Consider the following 18,857-nt stretch of genomic DNA (forward strand, 5'->3'; position numbering starts at 1 on the left):
AATGGTTACAGGAAAGGAGGGATAGATAAAACTCTTTTTGTTAAAGATGAAGGAGGAAAGATCCTGATTGCTCAAATCTATGTGGATAATATTGTGTTTGGTGGGATGTCAGACAAGATGATTAGACATTTTGTTGATCAGATGCAATCAGAATTTGAAATGAGTCTAGTTGGAGAATTAACTTACTTTCTTGGGCTGCTGATCAGTGCATATTTATGCACATTCTCCTATATTTTTACTTAGGCATTTCTTTACTTTACCTTGGTTATTTTTCTATTTTAATGTGTTTTTATAAATCAGTTTATTTTTGCACTTATTTGATTTTCGCACTCTATTTTCAGCATTAGCAGTCTGCACTAAAATGATCATAACTGGAGCTCTGGGAATCGGATTAACGCGTTCTAATAATCGCCGGAAAGCTAAGAGAAAGAGCTACATCTTTCATGTTGGAGTCAAAGGCAAATTCGGAATGTATAATTCCCAGAATTTCGTTGAAGTGTCAGTCATTAGAATAATTTGTTTTTGGGTCATTATTTTATGGGCTTGGGTTATGTTTTTGACCCAGTTTGAGTTAGTAGAGAAAAAACCTTATTTTGTTTTATAAGGGTTGACAGCCGTTAGAATATTTTAGACCTTTTTTTTCCCACAAATTTTACTTTTGGTTTCATGATTAGAATGAAGAACTAATTCCTGAAGGCAAATCCTGCTGCTTATGGGTTCCATTGCTTTGAGGTTATTCTAATACTAATTTAAATTCGATTTCTATTCAATTCTTTTCTATGAAATCATTTGCTTAATTTGATTACAATTGTTTGCTTAATTCGATTGTTGTTCATAGGATAGAATTGATTAAATTCGATTGTATGCATGTTCCTAAATTTAATTGCGTGTTACCGTTTGCTTAATTCGTTAACTCGTCATATTCTTAACCGTTTGCTTAATTCGGTAAACAGGAACATAACTCGTATGATTTTGATAAGCGCTTGTCTGATTAATCTCATAATCGAATAGGATCGAAGCTGTTTAGGGATTGGTGTTATTATAACCGATGATAAGTCGGAACCCGAATCAGTAGGATTAGCCGTTTAGCTTATTTTGATAATCACTTATTTTACTCTGTTTTATAAATTGATTCTAAAACCATAAACCCCCAATTCAATTTCTATTAGTTAATAACAAAACAAGAATCCTTGTGAGAACGATATCCGAGTTGTCGTTACCGCTAAACTACCGTTTTGCAAAACTACTCGTTTTGATCCGCGCGCGACAGCGGATCAAATTGGCGTCGTTGCCGGGGATTCTTGTTGTTATTAACTGATATTAGAGTCATAGGTTTTGTGTTTTTGCTTGTTTTTTTTTTGTGTTTGTTGATTTTCAGGGTTGCAATTCCGGTTGGTGTACAGTGATAAGTTTTCCAGCCTATCAGGTAAGATTGAAAGCTACTGTTTCGAATCGTTCCGAATTTTTTCCACAAAGTCAGAAAAAAATCGACGAACAATACTCTTTTAGAATAGAATTCTAAAAGATTTTGACCCTCAAAATCGCTAATTCTTTGTTTTTCTATTTTTTATGAATTTTTTACTGTTTTCATAGTGTCAAAAAATTCCAAAAAAATTCTCAAAATTTTTATTTGTCTTCATTAGATTAAATTTCGTGCTTTTGTATTTTTTGAATTTATTTTAATCATATTTGTTCTTTCGTGTCAAAAAAAATGGGAGACTCATTGGATCAGTTGGCTTATCTTATTAATTTGATGGAAGCAAGAGAACATCAATCGTGCTATCAAAATCATATTCCACTTGCGATTTGCAATATTTGTTCTTCAAATTTTCATGGTAATGATGCATGTCCTATGTTGTTAGATACTAATTTTTATGGTGAGGCCCAAATGGTAGGTGATCTTCAAGGACAATACTCATATATTGAAGAGCAGCCTATTTGGCCATATCAACAATTTCAACAAAATGCATCATTGAAAGCTGACACACAATCATATTTGGAAGAAATTATCAAGCAAATGGCTGAAAATAATAAGCGAATGACTGAAAATAATTTGCAGTTTCAACAATATATGCAATCTATGTTTCCAGTTAAAAAAGTCCAAGCTGAACAAATAATCTCAAGTGTCCATCAAATTCAAGAGAACGTGATGTTTCATGATGATGTACAACCTGTTGCATCATTAGAGTTAACACGATGTGATACCAGCCTTGATGAATTTCCAGGTGAGCCCATTAAAACCGTGTTTGTTTCATATGATGAACTCATAGTAAGAAACAAAAATTCAAGTGAATGCATGAAAGAGATTATGCCACAAAATTTCTTGAAATCTGATTTGGATGAATTATATACTTCTCTTGAAGTAGATAAATCTCTTGAAATTTTTGCTTGTGAATGTGGTGTTTGTAATGTTTGTCTTGAGATTAGTGCAGCCATTTCAGGTGAAGATAGTTTGATGCCGACAACCACTTGTGTAGAAATTCTAGCAAATTCAACAACTCTTGAATTTGACACAAAAAATGTGGATATTTGCCATAAGCAACCATTGTCCGTAGCAGAACTTTTTATGGTGGAAACTCTAATTAAGCCAAACAACATGGAGTTATCTTTCACCATTTGTGCATCTCTTCCACCTATTTTATCAAACTCACTAGCTAAATGTGGATTTTCTATTCTTCATACTTTTGTTATTGCAGGTTTACCATATGTGCAGACTATTCCTCCTAAGCCACCAGATTTTTTACTAATATTCAAGTTCACTTGATATTTACTTTTTCCTATTTCATGTGTTTGTAGTGCAGAAAGGCCTCCACCAAAACCACCAGACATGAAAGCTACATCTCACCTTAACCCCTCGGGTGTGTTCTTTCCTTTCTCTCACTCTTATTTTATATTTATGTTCTTTCATTGAGGACAATGCATGTTTTAAGTGTGGGGGAGGGAATAATTTATTTTCTTTATTTTCTTTGTTTTTGTTTTTTTTCCTTTGTTTTCGTTCTTAAAAAAAAAAACATCTTTTTGAAAGTTTTGGGCTATAGACTGATTTGAGTCGAGTTTGCGGAGACTTGGGAAAAATTCACAAGATCGGTATCATTTTAACACCGTAAGTCTCCTGCATATGGAAATTGATTTGAATTTTTTATTATGTTTTAGCCTTAAATTCTCATTCTCTGACAGCTCTTGAGTAGTTTATTTTAGCAGTCGGCACCATCTCTCACACACTTTACGCAGGGAAGCCGATGAATATAAGTGAGTGTTCCAGAAAAAAAGAAAAAGAAAAAGGGAATGCACCTTCTAAGTTTGGTGACCCTCACCCGGTCACTTAACTCAACGGTTGTGTAACCTTCAAAAGAAAAAGTTTTTCAAAACTCTTTTTTAGTTGGTTCAGCGGTTTCTGGTGCTGAACTTGGTAGGGAGGATTACGGTCCGATCCCCCGCAACTACATCTGAGTAAGCAAAGGGTTATGCCACGTAAGTACCGGAACCCCGTGCAAAAGAGGATCAGAGTCACTAACCGGTCGTCCTGCTATAAGTGTGTGGAGATAACGGACTTAATGTGATTGCGCCAGAATGAAAAAAGAGCAAAAAGGATGAGTAAGTTAGGCTATGGTATAATAATATGATTTGAATTGGTTTGTATATTTAGGAGGCTTATTTCTGCAAAATTATGGATTAGTGTTCCTACGATATCCTTAGTGTGCAAGATTAGTACCTATTGATGCAAACTTAACCGAAGAAGACTTTTAGCCTGGAATGAGTAACTGTTGATGTGTTTGTGCTTTCTTTGTTTTGATTTTATTTTGCTCGGAGTGCAAAAGTTCAAGTGTGGGGGAATTTGATCAGTGCATATTTATGCACATTCTCCTATATTTTTACTTAGGCATTTCTTTACTTTACCTTGGTTATTTTTCTATTTTAATGTGTTTTTATAAATCAGTTTATTTTTGCACTTATTTGATTTTCGCACTCTATTTTCAGCATTAGCAGTCTGCACTAAAATGATCATAACTGGAGCTCTGGGAATCGGATTAACGCGTTCTAATAATCGCCGGAAAGCTAAGAGAAAGAGCTACATCTTTCATGTTGGAGTCAAAGGCAAATTCGGAATGTATAATTCCCAGAATTTCGTTGAAGTGTCAGTCATTAGAATAATTTGTTTTTGGGTCATTATTTTATGGGCTTGGGTATTGTTTTTGACCCAGTTTGAGTTAGTAGAGAAGAAAACCTTATTTTGTTTTATAAGGGTTGACAGCCGTTAGAATATTTTAGACCTTTTTTTTCCCACAAATTTTACTTTTGGTTTCATGATTAGAATGAAGAACTAATTCCTGAAGGCAAATCCTGCTGCTTATGGGTTCCATTGCTTTGAGGTTATTCTAATACTAATTTAAATTCGATTTCTATTCAATTCTTTTCTATGAAATCATTTGCTTAATTTGATTACAATTGTTTGCTTAATTCGATTGTTGTTCATAGGATAGAATTGATTAAATTCGATTGTATGCATGTTCCTAAATTTAATTGCGTGTTACCGTTTGCTTAATTCGTTAACTCGTCATATTCTTAACCGTTTGCTTAATTCGGTAAACAGGAACATAACTCGTATGATTTTGATAAGCGCTTGTCTGATTAATCTCATAATCGAATAGGATCGAAGCCGTTTAGGGATTGGTGTTATTATAACCGATGATAAGTCGGAACCCGAATCAGTAGGATTAGCCGTTTAGCTTATTTTGATAATCACTTATTTTACTCTGTTTTATAAATTGATTCTAAAACCATAAACCCCCAATTCAATTTCTATTAGTTAATAACAAAACAAGAATCCTTGTGAGAACGATATCCGAGTTGTCGTTACCGCTAAACTACCGTTTTGCAAAACTACTCGTTTTGATCCGCGCGCGACAGCGGATCAAATTGGCGTCGTTGCCGGGGATTCTTGTTGTTATTAACTGATATTAGAGTCATAGGTTTTGTGTTTTTGCTTGTTTTTTTTTTGTGTTTGTTGATTTTCAGGGTTGCAATTCCGGTTGGTGTACAGTGATAAGTTTTCCAGCCTATCAGGTAAGATTGAAAGCTACTGTTTCGAATCGTTCCGAATTTTTTCCACAAAGTCAGAAAAAAATCGACGAACAATACTCTTTTAGAATAGAATTCTAAAAGATTTTGACCCTCAAAATCGCTAATTCTTTGTTTTTCTATTTTTTATGAATTTTTTACTGTTTTCATAGTGTCAAAAAATTCCAAAAAAATTCTCAAAATTTTTATTTGTCTTCATTAGATTAAATTTCGTGCTTTTGTATTTTTTGAATTTATTTTAATCATATTTGTTCTTTCGTGTCAAAAAAAATGGGAGACTCATTGGATCAGTTGGCTTATCTTATTAATTTGATGGAAGCAAGAGAACATCAATCGTGCTATCAAAATCATATTCCACTTGCGATTTGCAATATTTGTTCTTCAAATTTTCATGGTAATGATGCATGTCCTATGTTGTTAGATACTAATTTTTATGGTGAGGCCCAAATGGTAGGTGATCTTCAAGGACAATACTCATATATTGAAGAGCAGCCTATTTGGCCATATCAACAATTTCAACAAAATGCATCATTGAAAGCTGACACACAATCATATTTGGAAGAAATTATCAAGCAAATGGCTGAAAATAATAAGCGAATGACTGAAAATAATTTGCAGTTTCAACAATATATGCAATCTATGTTTCCAGTTAAAAAAGTCCAAGCTGAACAAATAATCTCAAGTGTCCATCAAATTCAAGAGAACGTGATGTTTCATGATGATGTACAACCTGTTGCATCATTATAGTTAACACGATGTGATACCAGCCTTGATGAATTTCCAGGTGAGCCCATTAAAACCGTGTTTGTTTCATATGATGAACTCATAGTAAGAAACAAAAATTCAAGTGAATGCATGAAAGAGATTATGCCACAAAATTTCTTGAAATCTGATTTGGATGAATTATATACTTCTCTTGAAGTAGATAAATCTCTTGAAATTTTTGCTTGTGAATGTGGTGTTTGTAATGTTTGTCTTGAGATTAGTGCAGCCATTTCAGGTGAAGATAGTTTGATGCCGACAACCACTTGTGCAGAAATTCTAGCAAATTCAACAACTCTTGAATTTGACACAAAAAATGTGGATATTTGCCATAAGCAACCATTGTCCGTAGCAGAACTTTTTATGGTGGAAACTCTAATTAAGCCAAACAACATGGAGTTATCTTTCACCATTTGTGCATCTCTTCCACCTATTTTATCAAACTCACTAGCTAAATGTGGATTTTCTATTCTTCATACTTTTGTTATTGCAGGTTTACCATATGTGCAGACTATTCCTCCTAAGCCACCAGATTTTTTACTAATATTCAAGTTCACTTGATATTTACTCTCTCAGAGCAAGTATGCCAAAAACATTGTCAAAAAATTTGGGATGGAAAATGCTAGTCACAAAAGAACACCTGCACCTACTCATTTAAAATTGTCCAAAGATAAAAAGGGCACTAATGTTGATCAAAGTTTGTATAGAAGCATGATAGGAAGTCTGTTGTATCTCACAGTTAGTAGGCCTGATATTGCTTTTGCTGTTGGGGTGTGTGCTAGATATCAAGCAGAACCCAAGATCAGTCACATAAATCAAGTCAAGAGGATTCTGAAATATGTGAATGGTACTTGTGAGTATGGTATGCTCTACTCTCATGGGTGTGAACCAATTCTCACTGGATATTGTGATGCAGATTGGGCTGGAAGTGCTGATGACAGAAAAAGTACGTCAGGAGGATGTTTCCTCTTGGGGAATAACCTTATCTCATGGTTCAGCAAGAAACAAAATTGTGTATCCCTATCCACTGCAGAGGCAGAATACATTGCAGCAGGAAGTAGTTGTTCTCAGCTTGTTTGGATGAAACAAATGTTAACAGAATATAATGTCACACAAGTGTTAGAACAAGATTTGTTCTGATCAATTATCTTAGTTTTGATGATAACAATAATATGAATTTTGCTTAAGATAATATGGTACTCTAATCCAATGCAATTTCCTTTTCAGGAAATATATAAAGAGTATGCATAATTCAGCGCTCAGAAGCTTTGTCTCAAAGGGTTCAGCATGCAACATCAGAACATGGTCTGGCAAGACATCAGAAGATGGTCGAAGCAGAATCAGAACATGGGTCTATGGAAGCATCAGAAGAACATGAGATCAGAAGCACTGAAGTTCTGATGGTATCACGCTCAGAAGCACTTCAAGGTCAGAAGATCAGAAGATGCTTTGCACCAAGCTGTTTGACTCTGATGATATTCAAACGTTGTATTCACAAACATCAGATCAGAAGGAAGTACAAGTGGCAAGCTACGCTGACTGACAAAAGGAACGTTAAAAGCTATTATAGGCAACGTCAGTAGACACAGCGTGAACAAGGCTCGAGGTAGTTGACAAAAGCGTATAACATTAAATGCGATGCTGTACGGAACACGCAAAGCATTAAATGCACTCAACGGTCATCTTCTCCAACGCCTATAAATATGAAGTTCTGATGAGAAGCAAGGTTAACGATTCTGCACAAAACAACTCATATTAACTTGCTGAAACTCTGTTCTATTCAAAGCTCAGAATCTTCATCTTCATCAAAGCTCACTACATTGCTGTTGTAATATATTAGTGAGATTAAGCTTAAACGTTAAGAGAAATATCACAGTTTGTGATTATAGCTTTTAAGAAGCAATTGTAATACTCTTAGAATTGATTACATTAAGTTGTAAGGAACTAGAGTGATCGTGTGGATCAGAATACTCTAGGAAGTCTTAGAGGTTATCTAAGCAGGTTGTAACTAGAGTGATCGTGTGGATCAGAATACTCTAGAAAAGTCTTAGAGGGTATCTAAGCAGTTGTTCCTGGAGTGATCAGTGTGTGATCAGAAGACTCTGGAAGACTTAGTTGCTGACTAAGTGGAGAACCATTGTAATCCGTGCGATTAGTGGATTAAATCCTCAGTTGAGGTAAATCATCTCTGCGGGGGTGGACTGGAGTAGTTTAGTTAACAACGAACCAGGATAAAAATAACTGTGCAATTTATTTTTATCTGTCAAGTTTTTAAAGCTACACTTATTCAAACCCCCCTTTCTAAGTGTTTTTCTATCCTTCAATTGGCATCAGAGCGCCGGTTCTAAGGTGCAAGCACTTAACCGTGTTTAGAAAAGATTCAGGAAGAGAAAAACGCTTCAGTAAAAGATGGCTGATGAAACTGCAAAGTCTACACCTGCATCTACATCTGGCTCTGCTGAGCAACACAACGGTAACAATGGTTATACTAGACCGCCGGTATTTGATGGTGAAAACTTTGAATACTGGAAAGATAAACTGGAAAGTTACTTTCTTGGTCTAGATGGTGATCTATGGGATCTTCTGATGGATGGTTACAAACATCCAGTAAATGCCAGTGGCGTAAAGCTGACAAGGCAAGAAATGAATGATGATCAGAAGAAGCTTTTCAGGAATCATCATAAATGCAGAACTGTTTTGCTGAATGCTATCTCTCATGCTGAGTATGAGAAGATATCTAACAGGGAAACGGCCTATGACATATATGAGTCCTTGAAAATGACTCATGAAGGAAATGCTCAAGTCAAGGAGACTAAAGCTCTCGCTTTAATCCAGAAGTATGAAGCCTTCAAGATGGAGGATGATGAAGACATTGAAAAGATGTTTTCAAGATTTCAAACTCTTACTGCTGGATTGAGAGTTCTTGACAAGGGATACACCAAGGCTGATCACGTAAAGAAGATCATTAGAAGCTTACCCAGAAGATGGGGTCCTATGGTGACTGCATTCAAGATTGCAAAGAATCTGAATGAAGTCTCTCTGGAAGAGCTTATCAGTGCCTTGAGAAGCCATGAAATAGAGCTGGACGCAAATGAGCCTCAAAAGAAAGGTAAGTCTATTGCATTAAAATCCAATATCAAGAAATGCACTAACGCTTTTCAGGCTAGAGAAGAAGATCCTGAAGAATCAGAATCTGAAGAAGAAGATGAACTGTCCTTGATCTCCAGAAGGCTAAATCAACTCTGGAAGAACAAGCAAAGGAAGTTCAGAGGCGTCAGAAGTTCAAAGAAATTTGAACGTGGAGAATCTTCTGATGACAGAAGATTTGACAAGAAGAAGGTCATGTGCTATGAATGCAATGAGCCTGGACACTTCAAGAATGAATGTCCAAAACTTCAGAAGGAAAATCCCAAGAAGAAGTTTCATAAGAAGAAAGGTCTTATGGCAACCTGGGATGAGTCAGAAGATGATTCAGACTCTGAAGATGAGCAGGCTAACTGTGCGCTGATGGCGACAGAAGATGACGGATCAGAATCTACGTCAGAATCAGATTCTGAAGAGGTATTTTCTGAACTTACTAGAGATGAGTTAGTTTCCGGTCTAACAGAACTTCTGGAATTCAAGTCTCAGATTAGTCTCAAATACAAAAAGCTGAAAAAGCTATTTGAATTTGAAACAAAGAAGCTTGAGTTGGAGAATTCTGAATTAAAAGAAAAACTTTTAAAATTATCCAATAATGTTGGATCTTCTTCTGATTCAGAAAAATCCACTCCTAGTCTAAACCATATTCTGAAAGAATATGATTTAAGTTTCAGAAAGTTCTTATCTAGAAGTATTGGCAGAAGTCAGCTAGCTTCTATGATATATGCTGTGTCTGGAAACAAAAGAGTTGGCATTGGTTTTGAGGGTAAAACCCCATACAAACTTGAACCTGTTGATGAAATGAAATTCACATACAAGCCATTGTATGATCAGTTCAAGTATGGCCACTCCCATGATATTAGGCACACTTCACATGCTCAAAGTTTTCACATAACACACACCAAAAAGCATGTGACACAACCTAGGAAATATCATGAAACTCACATTAAAAATTATCATGCTGTTCCTCCTATTGCTTACAATGTTAAACCCAAGTTCAATCAGAACTTGAGAAAATCTAACAAGAAAGGACCCAAGAAAATGTGGGTACCTAAGGATAAGATTATTCCTATTGCAGATATCCTTGGCTGCGAAAAGGACAAAGCACAACATGTCGTGGTACCTGGACTCTGGATGCTCACGACACATGACAGGAAGAAGGTCTATGTTCCAAGACCTGGTGCTTAAGTCTGGAGGAGAAGTCAAGTTTGGAGGAGATCAGAAGGGCAAGATAATTGGCTCTGGAACTATAAAGTCTGGTAACTCTCCTTCCATTTCTAATGTACTTCTTGTAGAAGGATTAACACATAACCTCTTATCTATCAGTCAATTGAGTGACAATGGTTATGATATAATCTTTAATCAAAAGTCTTGCAAGGCTGTAAATCAGAAGGATGGCTCAATCCTATTTACAGGAAAGAGGAAGAACAACATTTATAAGACAGATCTGCAAGATCTTATGAGTCAGAAGGTGACTTGTCTTATGTCTGTTTCTGAAGAGCAGTGGGTCTGGCACAGAAGATTAGGTCATGCTAGTTTGAGAAAGATTTCTCAGATTAACAAACTGGATCTTGTCAGAGGACTCCCTAATCTGAAATTCAAATCAGATGCTCTTTGTGAAGCATGTCAGAAGGGCAAGTTCTCCAAACCTGCATTCAAGTCCAAGAATGTTGTTTCTACCTCAAGGCCATTAGAACTCTTGCACATTGATCTGTTTGGCCCAGTCAAAACAGCATCTGTCAGAGGGAAGAAATATGGATTAGTCATCGTAGATGATTATAGCCGCTGGACGTGGGTAAAATTCTTGAAACACAAGGATGAGTCTCATTCAGTGTTCTTTGATTTCTGCATTCAGATTCAATCTGAAAAAGAGTGTAAAATCATAAAGGTCAGAAGTGATCATGGTGGTGAATTTGAGAACAGATCCTTTGAATAATTCTTCAAAGAAAATGGTATTGCCCATGATTTCTCTTGTCCTAGAACTCCACAGCAAAATGGAGTTGTAGAACGAAAGAATAGGACTCTGCAAGAAATGGCCAGAACCATGATCAATGAAACCAATATGGCTAAGCATTTCTGGGCAGAAGCAATAAACACTGCATGCTATATCCAGAATAGAATCTCTATCAGACCTATTCTAAATAAGACTCCTTATGAATTGTGGAAGAATAAAAAGCCCAACATTTCATATTTCCATCCTTTTGGATGTGTATGCTTTATTCTGAACACTAAAGATCATCTTGGTAAGTTTGATTCCAAAGCACAAAAATGTTTCCTTCTTGGATATTCTGAACGCTCAAAAGGCTACAGAGTATACAATACTGAAACATTGATTGTGGAAGAATCAATCAATATCAGGTTTGATGATAAGCTTGGTTCTGAAAAACCAAAGCAGTTTGATAATTTTGCAGATTGTGATATTGATATATCAGAAGTTGTTGAGCCAAGAAGCAACGCATCAGAAGCAGAGCTTCTCAGAAGCAAAGAATCTGAAGATCAAGTATCAGCTTCTCTGGAGAATCTAAGCATTTCTGAAGAACCATCTGTCAGAAGATCATCCAGACTCATCTCTGGTCATTCAGAAGATGTCATTCTTGGAAAGAAGGATGATCCAATCAGAACAAGAGCATTCCTTAAGAACAATGCAGACTGTCAATTAGGTCTTGTATCTTTGATCGAGCCAACTTCTGTTGATCATGCTCTAGAAGATCCAGATTGGATGATTGCTATGCAAGAAGAACTGAATCAGTTTACAAGGAATGATGTTTGGGATCTTGTTCCTAGACCAGATGGATTCAATATAATCGGTACAAAATGGGTCTTCAGAAACAAGCTCAGTGAGAAAGGTGAAGTGGTAAGGAACAAAGCCAGACTGGTGGCTCAGGGTTATAGTCAGCAAGAAGGGATTGACTATACAGAAACCTTTGCGCCAGTGGCCAGGTTAGAATCTATTCGTATATTAATTTCATTTGCCACTCAACATAACATCACTCTCTATCAGATGGATGTTAAGAGTGCCTTCTTAAATGGTTATATAGATGAAGAAGTTTATGTCCATCAACCTCCTGGTTTTGAAGACTCTATGTCTCCTAATCATGTTTTTAAACTAAAGAAATCGTTGTATGGATTGAAACAAGCTCCCAGAGCTTGGTATGAACGCTTAAGTTCTTTCCTTCTGGATAATGGTTTCACTAGAGGAAAAGTGGACACTACTCTCTTTTGTAAAACCTTTAAAAGGGATATTTTAATTTGTCAAATATATGTAGATGATATTATTTTTGGAACATCTAATGCTACACTTGGAAAGGAGTTTGCTGAGTCTATGCAGGCTGAGTTTGAAATGAGCATGATGGGAGAACTCAAGTATTTCCTTGGAATACAAATAAATCAAACATCAGAAGGAACGTATGTTCACCAAACCAAGTACATGAAGGAACTTCTGAAGAAGTTTAATCTTCTAGACTGCAAAGAAGCCAAAACTCCTATGCATCCAACATGCATCCTAGGTAAGGATGAGGTAAGTAAGAAGGTAGATCAGAAGTTATACAGAGGTATGATTGGATCTCTTCTATATTTGACTGCTTCTAGACCTGACATTCTGTTCAGTGTTTGTTTGTGTGCTAGATTCCAATCAGATCCTAGAGAATCTCATTTAACTGCTGTTAAGAGAATTCTAAGGTATCTGAAAGGTACTACTAATGTTGGCTTAGTTTACAGAAAATCTAAAGAATACAACTTAGTAGGATTCTGCGATGCTGACTATGCTGGAGACAGAATTGAAAGAAAGAGTACTTCAGGAAGTTGCCAATTTCTTGGAAGTCATTTGATCTCCTGGTATAGCAAGAAGCAAGCAACTATTGCTCTATCAACAACAGAAGCAGAATATGTCGCTGCTGCTGGTTGCAGTACACAGATGCTCTGGATGAAGAGTCAGTTAGAAGATTATCAGATATATGAGAGTAACATTCCTATATTCTGTGATAATACTTCTGCTATATGTTTATCTAAGAATCCTATTCTTCATTCAAAGGCTAAACATATTGAGATTAAACATCATTTCATAAGGGACTATGTTCAGAAGGGTGTTATATCTTTAAACTTTGTTGATGCAGACCATCAATGGGCTGATATCTTTACAAAACCCCTGGCTGAAGATAGGTTTAAGTTCATTCTGAAGAACATCAGTATGGATTTATGCCCAAAATGAGAAGATGAGAAGTTCTTACGTATGAGTATCTTCTGAAATGAATGTGGATTTTTTTTAAATCAGAAGTTCTGATTGAAATCTTTTAGAAATTATGATTCGGTTATTACTAACGTTTCATTGTCTAAGTTGATTCAGAACCTCTTTTAAAGCAAAACAGCTGTAACGTTTTATCTCGGGATGGTAAACCTGTCGTTACTGTTCATGGATAAGCGCGCGTGCAGTTGAAGGGACGCCGACCATAGGTAACTGTGCTAGTCACCTCATTTGTCTTTATTATCTCTCCTCATGTCACGTAACATTAAATGCTATCCATCATTTGTTTCATTTTATTTTCTTTTAAATACTCTTCAAACGCTTCTCCTTCCCTCTCATATTTTCTCTATTACACTCTGTCTTTGTTTTCCTTCTCTATCTCTTTGCATTCCTCATCAAGTTTTTTTCTCTCTCTTGCTCAAACAAAGTTTTTTTTAAAAAAAAAATCCTAGTTCAAACCTAGCGTTCACCTTGAATCCTTTGTCTGGATCTCTTAATCATGCTCTAAGCCTGTTGAAGATCTATGACTCAAAGGCGGCAGATCTCTGCATATCTCGGGATGGCTCTCCTAATACCTCTCAAGTCAGACCTCGTCTTTGATGTTGTTATCAACTTTCACCCAAAGACAGAAGACTTTCTTGAGTTATGGGAAGAGGTTAAGAATGATATTCTTAACTTCTATGTTAAGGGAAAGCCCCATTTGCAACAGCAGTTCTCTGTCTGTGAACTGTCCCTCTCTTCCTCTTTGGTCTCTGGGATCTCTCCTACAGTGGAGGTTCTAGTCTGGAAGACAAGAAGACCACCGGGATTCTTGATGGGTTGACACAGAGTGTGTCTTGCTAGGGTTTTGTTTTTAATTTTTGTAGTCATTTCCTCTTGGGATGACTTTTTATGTATTTGCTAGGAATGTTTCTCATCTTGTTAAACATAGGAATCTTTTGTAATATCTGTTGATTATCAATGAAAAGTTTCTTTGTTTTTACATTCCAGTGATTCTTATTTGTCGTTTTATTCATCTGAATCTTTTGAAATATTCTTTTTGATGTTATGACAAAAAGGGGGAGAAGATAAATGATAAATGATTTGATTAATCTATCAGTTGCTGGGTAAAGCTCCCACACATTTTCTAACAAGAACTGCAAGTTCTATATGGTTTAAGTGTTTTGCAGGTATAAAGAAGTGAAGAGAATCTTCAAAGCAAACACAAGAAGCAAAACCATAAGAAGTGTTATTCTGTAAAAAGAATAAACTCATGGAAACTGAAGCAAGCTGAGTGCTATCAAGCTTCAGAAATCAGAAGCAAGAAAGAAGAATGAATCAGAAGCACAGATAATAGAATTTGATCCATATTTGTCTATTTGCTCTGACAAAATTCTATTTGCTCTGATACATTATTTCAGCCTATATGGCTCTGATACATATCATATGTTCTCATATACATTTTATGTTCTGACTCGTTCATGCTGACTTTTGTCGTTTAGTTTTTGTTCTGTAACATTTCAGGATGTAGAGATGCTCTGATGATGCTCTGGTACATTCAACAATGTTCTGATACAAATCTAGCATGAAGTGATGTTGGTAGAAATTCAAGCTCTGAAGCTATCCGAGGGAAGCAGAAATCAGAAGCTGTGAATGTTCTGAAGATCAAAGAAATTCAAGTTCTGAAGCTGTCCTAAATGGAAGCAGAAATCAGAAGCTGTGAATGTTCTGAAGATCAAAGAAATTCAAGTTCTGAAGCTGTCCTAGATGGAAGCAGGAATCAGAAGCTGTGAGTGTTCTAGGGATCTAAAGAAATTCTAGTTCTGAAGCTGTCCAATGGAAGCAGAAGTCAGAAGCTATGAATTCTCTGAAGACAGAAGCTTATGTGATCGTCTCTACCGAAATAATCAGGGAAGTCTTTTATTAAAGTTCTTCGAGTATTTATTTCAGGGGGAGATTATTTATCTCAGGGGGAGATTGTTAATCTCAGGGGGAGACATATTCATATGCTTATACTATAGCTGTGTAATTTGTCTTTTGCCGTCTGCTCTTTCTGATCGCAAATTCATATCATTTATATATGTTTTTGTCATCATCAAAAAGGGGGAGATTGTTAGAACAAGATTTGTTCTGATCAATTATCTTAGTTTTGATGATAACAATAATATGAATTTTGCTTAAGATAATATGGTACTCTAATCCAATGCAATTTCCTTTTCAGGAAATATATAAAGAGTATGCATAATTCAGCGCTCAGAAGCTTTGTCTCAAAGGGTTCAGCATGCAACATCAGAACATGGTCTGGCAAGACATCAGAAGATGGTCGAAGCAGAATCAGAACATGGGTCTATGGAAGCATCAGAAGAACATGAGATCAGAAGCACTGAAGTTCTGATGGTATCACGCTCAGAAGCACTTCAAGGTCAGAAGATTAGAAGATGCTTTGCACCAAGCTGTTTGACTCTGATGATATTCAAACGTTGTATTCACAAACATCAGATCAGAAGGAAGTACAAGTGGCAAGCTACGCTGACTGACAAAAGGAACGTTAAAAGCTATTATAGGCAACGTCAGTAGACACAGCGTGAACAAGGCTCGAGGTAGTTGACAAAAGCGTATAACATTAAATGCGATGCTGTACGGAACACGCAAAGCATTAAATGCACTCAACGGTCATCTTCTCCAACGCCTATAAATATGAAGTTCTGATGAGAAGCAAGGTTAACGATTATGCACAAAACAACTCATATTAACTTGCTGAAACTCTGTTCTATTCAAAGCTCAGAATCTTCATCTTCATCAAAGCTCACTACATTGCTGTTGTAATATATTAGTGAGATTAAGCTTAAACGTTAAGAGAAATATCACAGTTTGTGATTATAGCTTTTAAGAAGCAATTGTAATACTCTTAGAATTGATTACATTAAGTTGTAAGGAACTAGAGTGATCGTGTGGATTAGAATACTCTAGGAAGTCTTAGAGGTTATCTAAGCAGGTTGTAACTAGAGTGATCGTGTGGATCAGAATACTCTAGAAAAGTCTTAGAGGGTATCTAAGCAGTTGTTCCTGGAGTGATCAGTGTGTGATCAGAAGACTCTAGAAGACTTAGTTGCTGACTAAGTGGAGAACCATTGTAATCCGTGCGATTAGTGGATTAAATCCTCAGTTGAGGTAAATCATCTCTGCGGGGGTGGACTGGAGTAGTTTAGTTAACAACGAACCAGGATAAAAATAACTGTGCAATTTATTTTTATCTGTCAAGTTTTTAAAGCTACACTTATTCAAACCCCCCCTTTCTAAGTGTTTTTCTATCCTTCAACAAGATGTCATGACATTATATTGTGACAACCTAAGTGCCATTAATATTTCAAAGAATTCTATCCAGCATAGTAGGACCAAGCACATTGATATTAGGCATCACTTCATAAGAGATCTTGTTGAAGATAAAGTAATCGCCTTGGAACATGTTGCTACTAACCTTCAACTGGCTGATATTTTCACAAAAGCTTTGGATGCTAATCAATTTGAAAATTTGAGAAGTAAGCTAGGTATTTGTCTTTGTGAGGAATTATAGCAATTAACCGTTTGTGGGGCCAATAGTATTCTATTCTCCAAATATTTGTTATCATTGAATATTAAAGTGTATTTTCCCCCTCACTTTCACTCCTTCCAAACGGTCCCTATTCCCACAAATCCTATTTTCTGCATTCACTCTACCTCACCGATTTTCTGCATTCACAAACCCTTCCCCATCGTTTCATTCCTTCTCAGCATGTCTCAGATTTCTCCTTCAAAGAAGACGACTTCCCGCTCTGAAACAGTATCCGATTCTAGGGCACTAAATATGGTGAGTGATCAGGATGTTGTGATGGATGTTGTGCCCTTGAACACGGTTCCGGCTACTGATCCTGTTAGTAGTATACCAAGAAAGATGCATGCACGAAAATCGACTGGTGGGTAGTATACCATGAAGCTCATCAAATCTGCAGGTTTGCTTAAAACTGTTACTCATCTCTCTAAATGCTATGAAATGCTCGTGAAGGAGTTTATAGTAAATTTGTCTCAAGATTGTGCTGATGGGAAAGTTGAGGATTTTCATAAGGTGTATGTTAGAAGAAAATGTATAGATTTCTCCCCAACTGTTGTCAACCTCTATCTAGGTAGGGATGATGAGGCTCAACCTGAGCTTGAAGTGACTGACAATGAGGTGTGCAAAGTTATCACTGGTGGTAAGGTTAAGAAATGGCCCATAAAGAGTAAATTGTCTGCTAGTCTTCTTAATGTCAGGTATGCTTTGCTGCACAAAATTGGTGCTGCTAACTGGGTGCCTACCAATCACACTTCTACCATTGTTGTTGGCCTAGGTAGATTCATATATGCTGTGGGAACCAAGACAAAGTTTGATTATGGAACTTACATATTTGATCAAACTATTAGGCATGTTGGTACCTCTGCTACCAAGCTACCCATTGCTTGTCCATCCCTGATATGTGGGATAATCCTCAAGCAATACCCTGGAATTCTGAAAGCTAAAGACTCTGTGTGTAAGAGGGAGAGTGCTTTGTCCTTCCACTATAAGCTGCTCCAAAGGTCAGATGACATAACATCTGCTGGGACATCACAAACCAGCAAATCTGTGAACAAATCCTCTCTTATTGCTGAGCTGAAAGAGACTTGTAAAGAGTTGGACAATAGGAAGATGAAGCTTGAAAAGCTCATTCAAAGACTTGAGCAGTCTACAGATGATGATCATGCTGGTGGAAGTGATGGTGAAACTAATGATGAAGAAAATGGTGCTGATAGTGGTGATGATGAAGAGGCTGAGGATAGTGAGGGTGCTGAAGAGACTGGGAGTAGTGATGCTGGTGAAGAGACTGGTGGATCTGACAATTAGCCCTACTTCATTTATGCTGTTTTCTCTTTTGACTGACTTGGTGTTTCTCTTTTTGTACTTTTGTTTTGGTTTGGCTTCCTTTTGTGGCTAAAAAGGGGGAGTAATGGATATTTTCTGGTTTCTAGTCTCTTTGACAATGGATATTGGTATTCTGTAACAGATGTTTAAATAGCTGTTTTCTGGTTTTTCTGGTGATTAAACAAGCTGGTTGTTGTTTCCCTTTTGCTACAGAATTTATTTTTCTGTATTCTTGGTGTTGTGATCTGCTGCTTGTGCTCTGATATTATATGGTTACATCTATTGTTGTTTTAGCCAAAAATTTGCCAAAGGGGGAGTTTGTAGATGTTGTTGATTGGCTGTATTTTTTTGGTAAAACTCATTGTGATATTATCATGTCAAAACTGATGTCATGACATGCATTCTACTGTAGTGAAATCTTTATTTGTGCAGGCCTTTACCTGATGTCAAGGCCGATGTCATGACATCCGTAGCTGTTACATCTTATTCTGTTACTAATTCTGTTTGTGTGATCTGTTAAGATCCTATGCGCCTTACTTGGAAATATTGGACTGTGCCTTACATGGAAATATTAGATTATGATCTGTTTGATCTTTTCAAGGACGTCTTTAATTGCTCTTATTTTGGTTCCTTGATTTGTGGAAATTAGTTTAATTAGGTTAAAGACTAATTTGGATCCAAGGCCCAGCTGCTGCGTTTTGAAGGCTATATATATTATGAAGAAGCTGCAGCCCGTGCACAGTT

General features: G+C 36.5%; 2 protein-coding genes across 2 annotated transcripts in view; one reads left to right on the forward strand and one right to left on the reverse strand.

Moving 5' to 3' along the window:
• LOC131644975 (stem-specific protein TSJT1-like) overlaps positions 1-18,857 on the reverse strand; it is a 77,788-nt gene that overhangs the window by 34,040 nt on the left and 24,891 nt on the right. The window lies entirely within an intron of this gene.
• On the forward strand, positions 17,169-18,095 carry LOC131596680 (uncharacterized). The gene has a single exon (XM_058869410.1). The coding sequence runs from the start codon at positions 17,169-17,171 to the stop codon at positions 18,093-18,095; it is 927 nt and encodes a 308-aa protein (XP_058725393.1).

The sequence above is a fragment of the Vicia villosa genome, linkage group LG1, assembly GCF_029867415.1.
Source record: "Vicia villosa cultivar HV-30 ecotype Madison, WI linkage group LG1, Vvil1.0, whole genome shotgun sequence".
Classification (NCBI taxonomy): domain Eukaryota; kingdom Viridiplantae; phylum Streptophyta; class Magnoliopsida; order Fabales; family Fabaceae; genus Vicia; species Vicia villosa.

What these genes read in the sequence shown, in the direction of transcription:
- LOC131596680 (XM_058869410.1), top strand. Translation starts at nt 17,169, where the DNA reads ATGAAGCTCATCAAATCTGCAGGTTTGCTTAAAACTGTTACTCATCTC.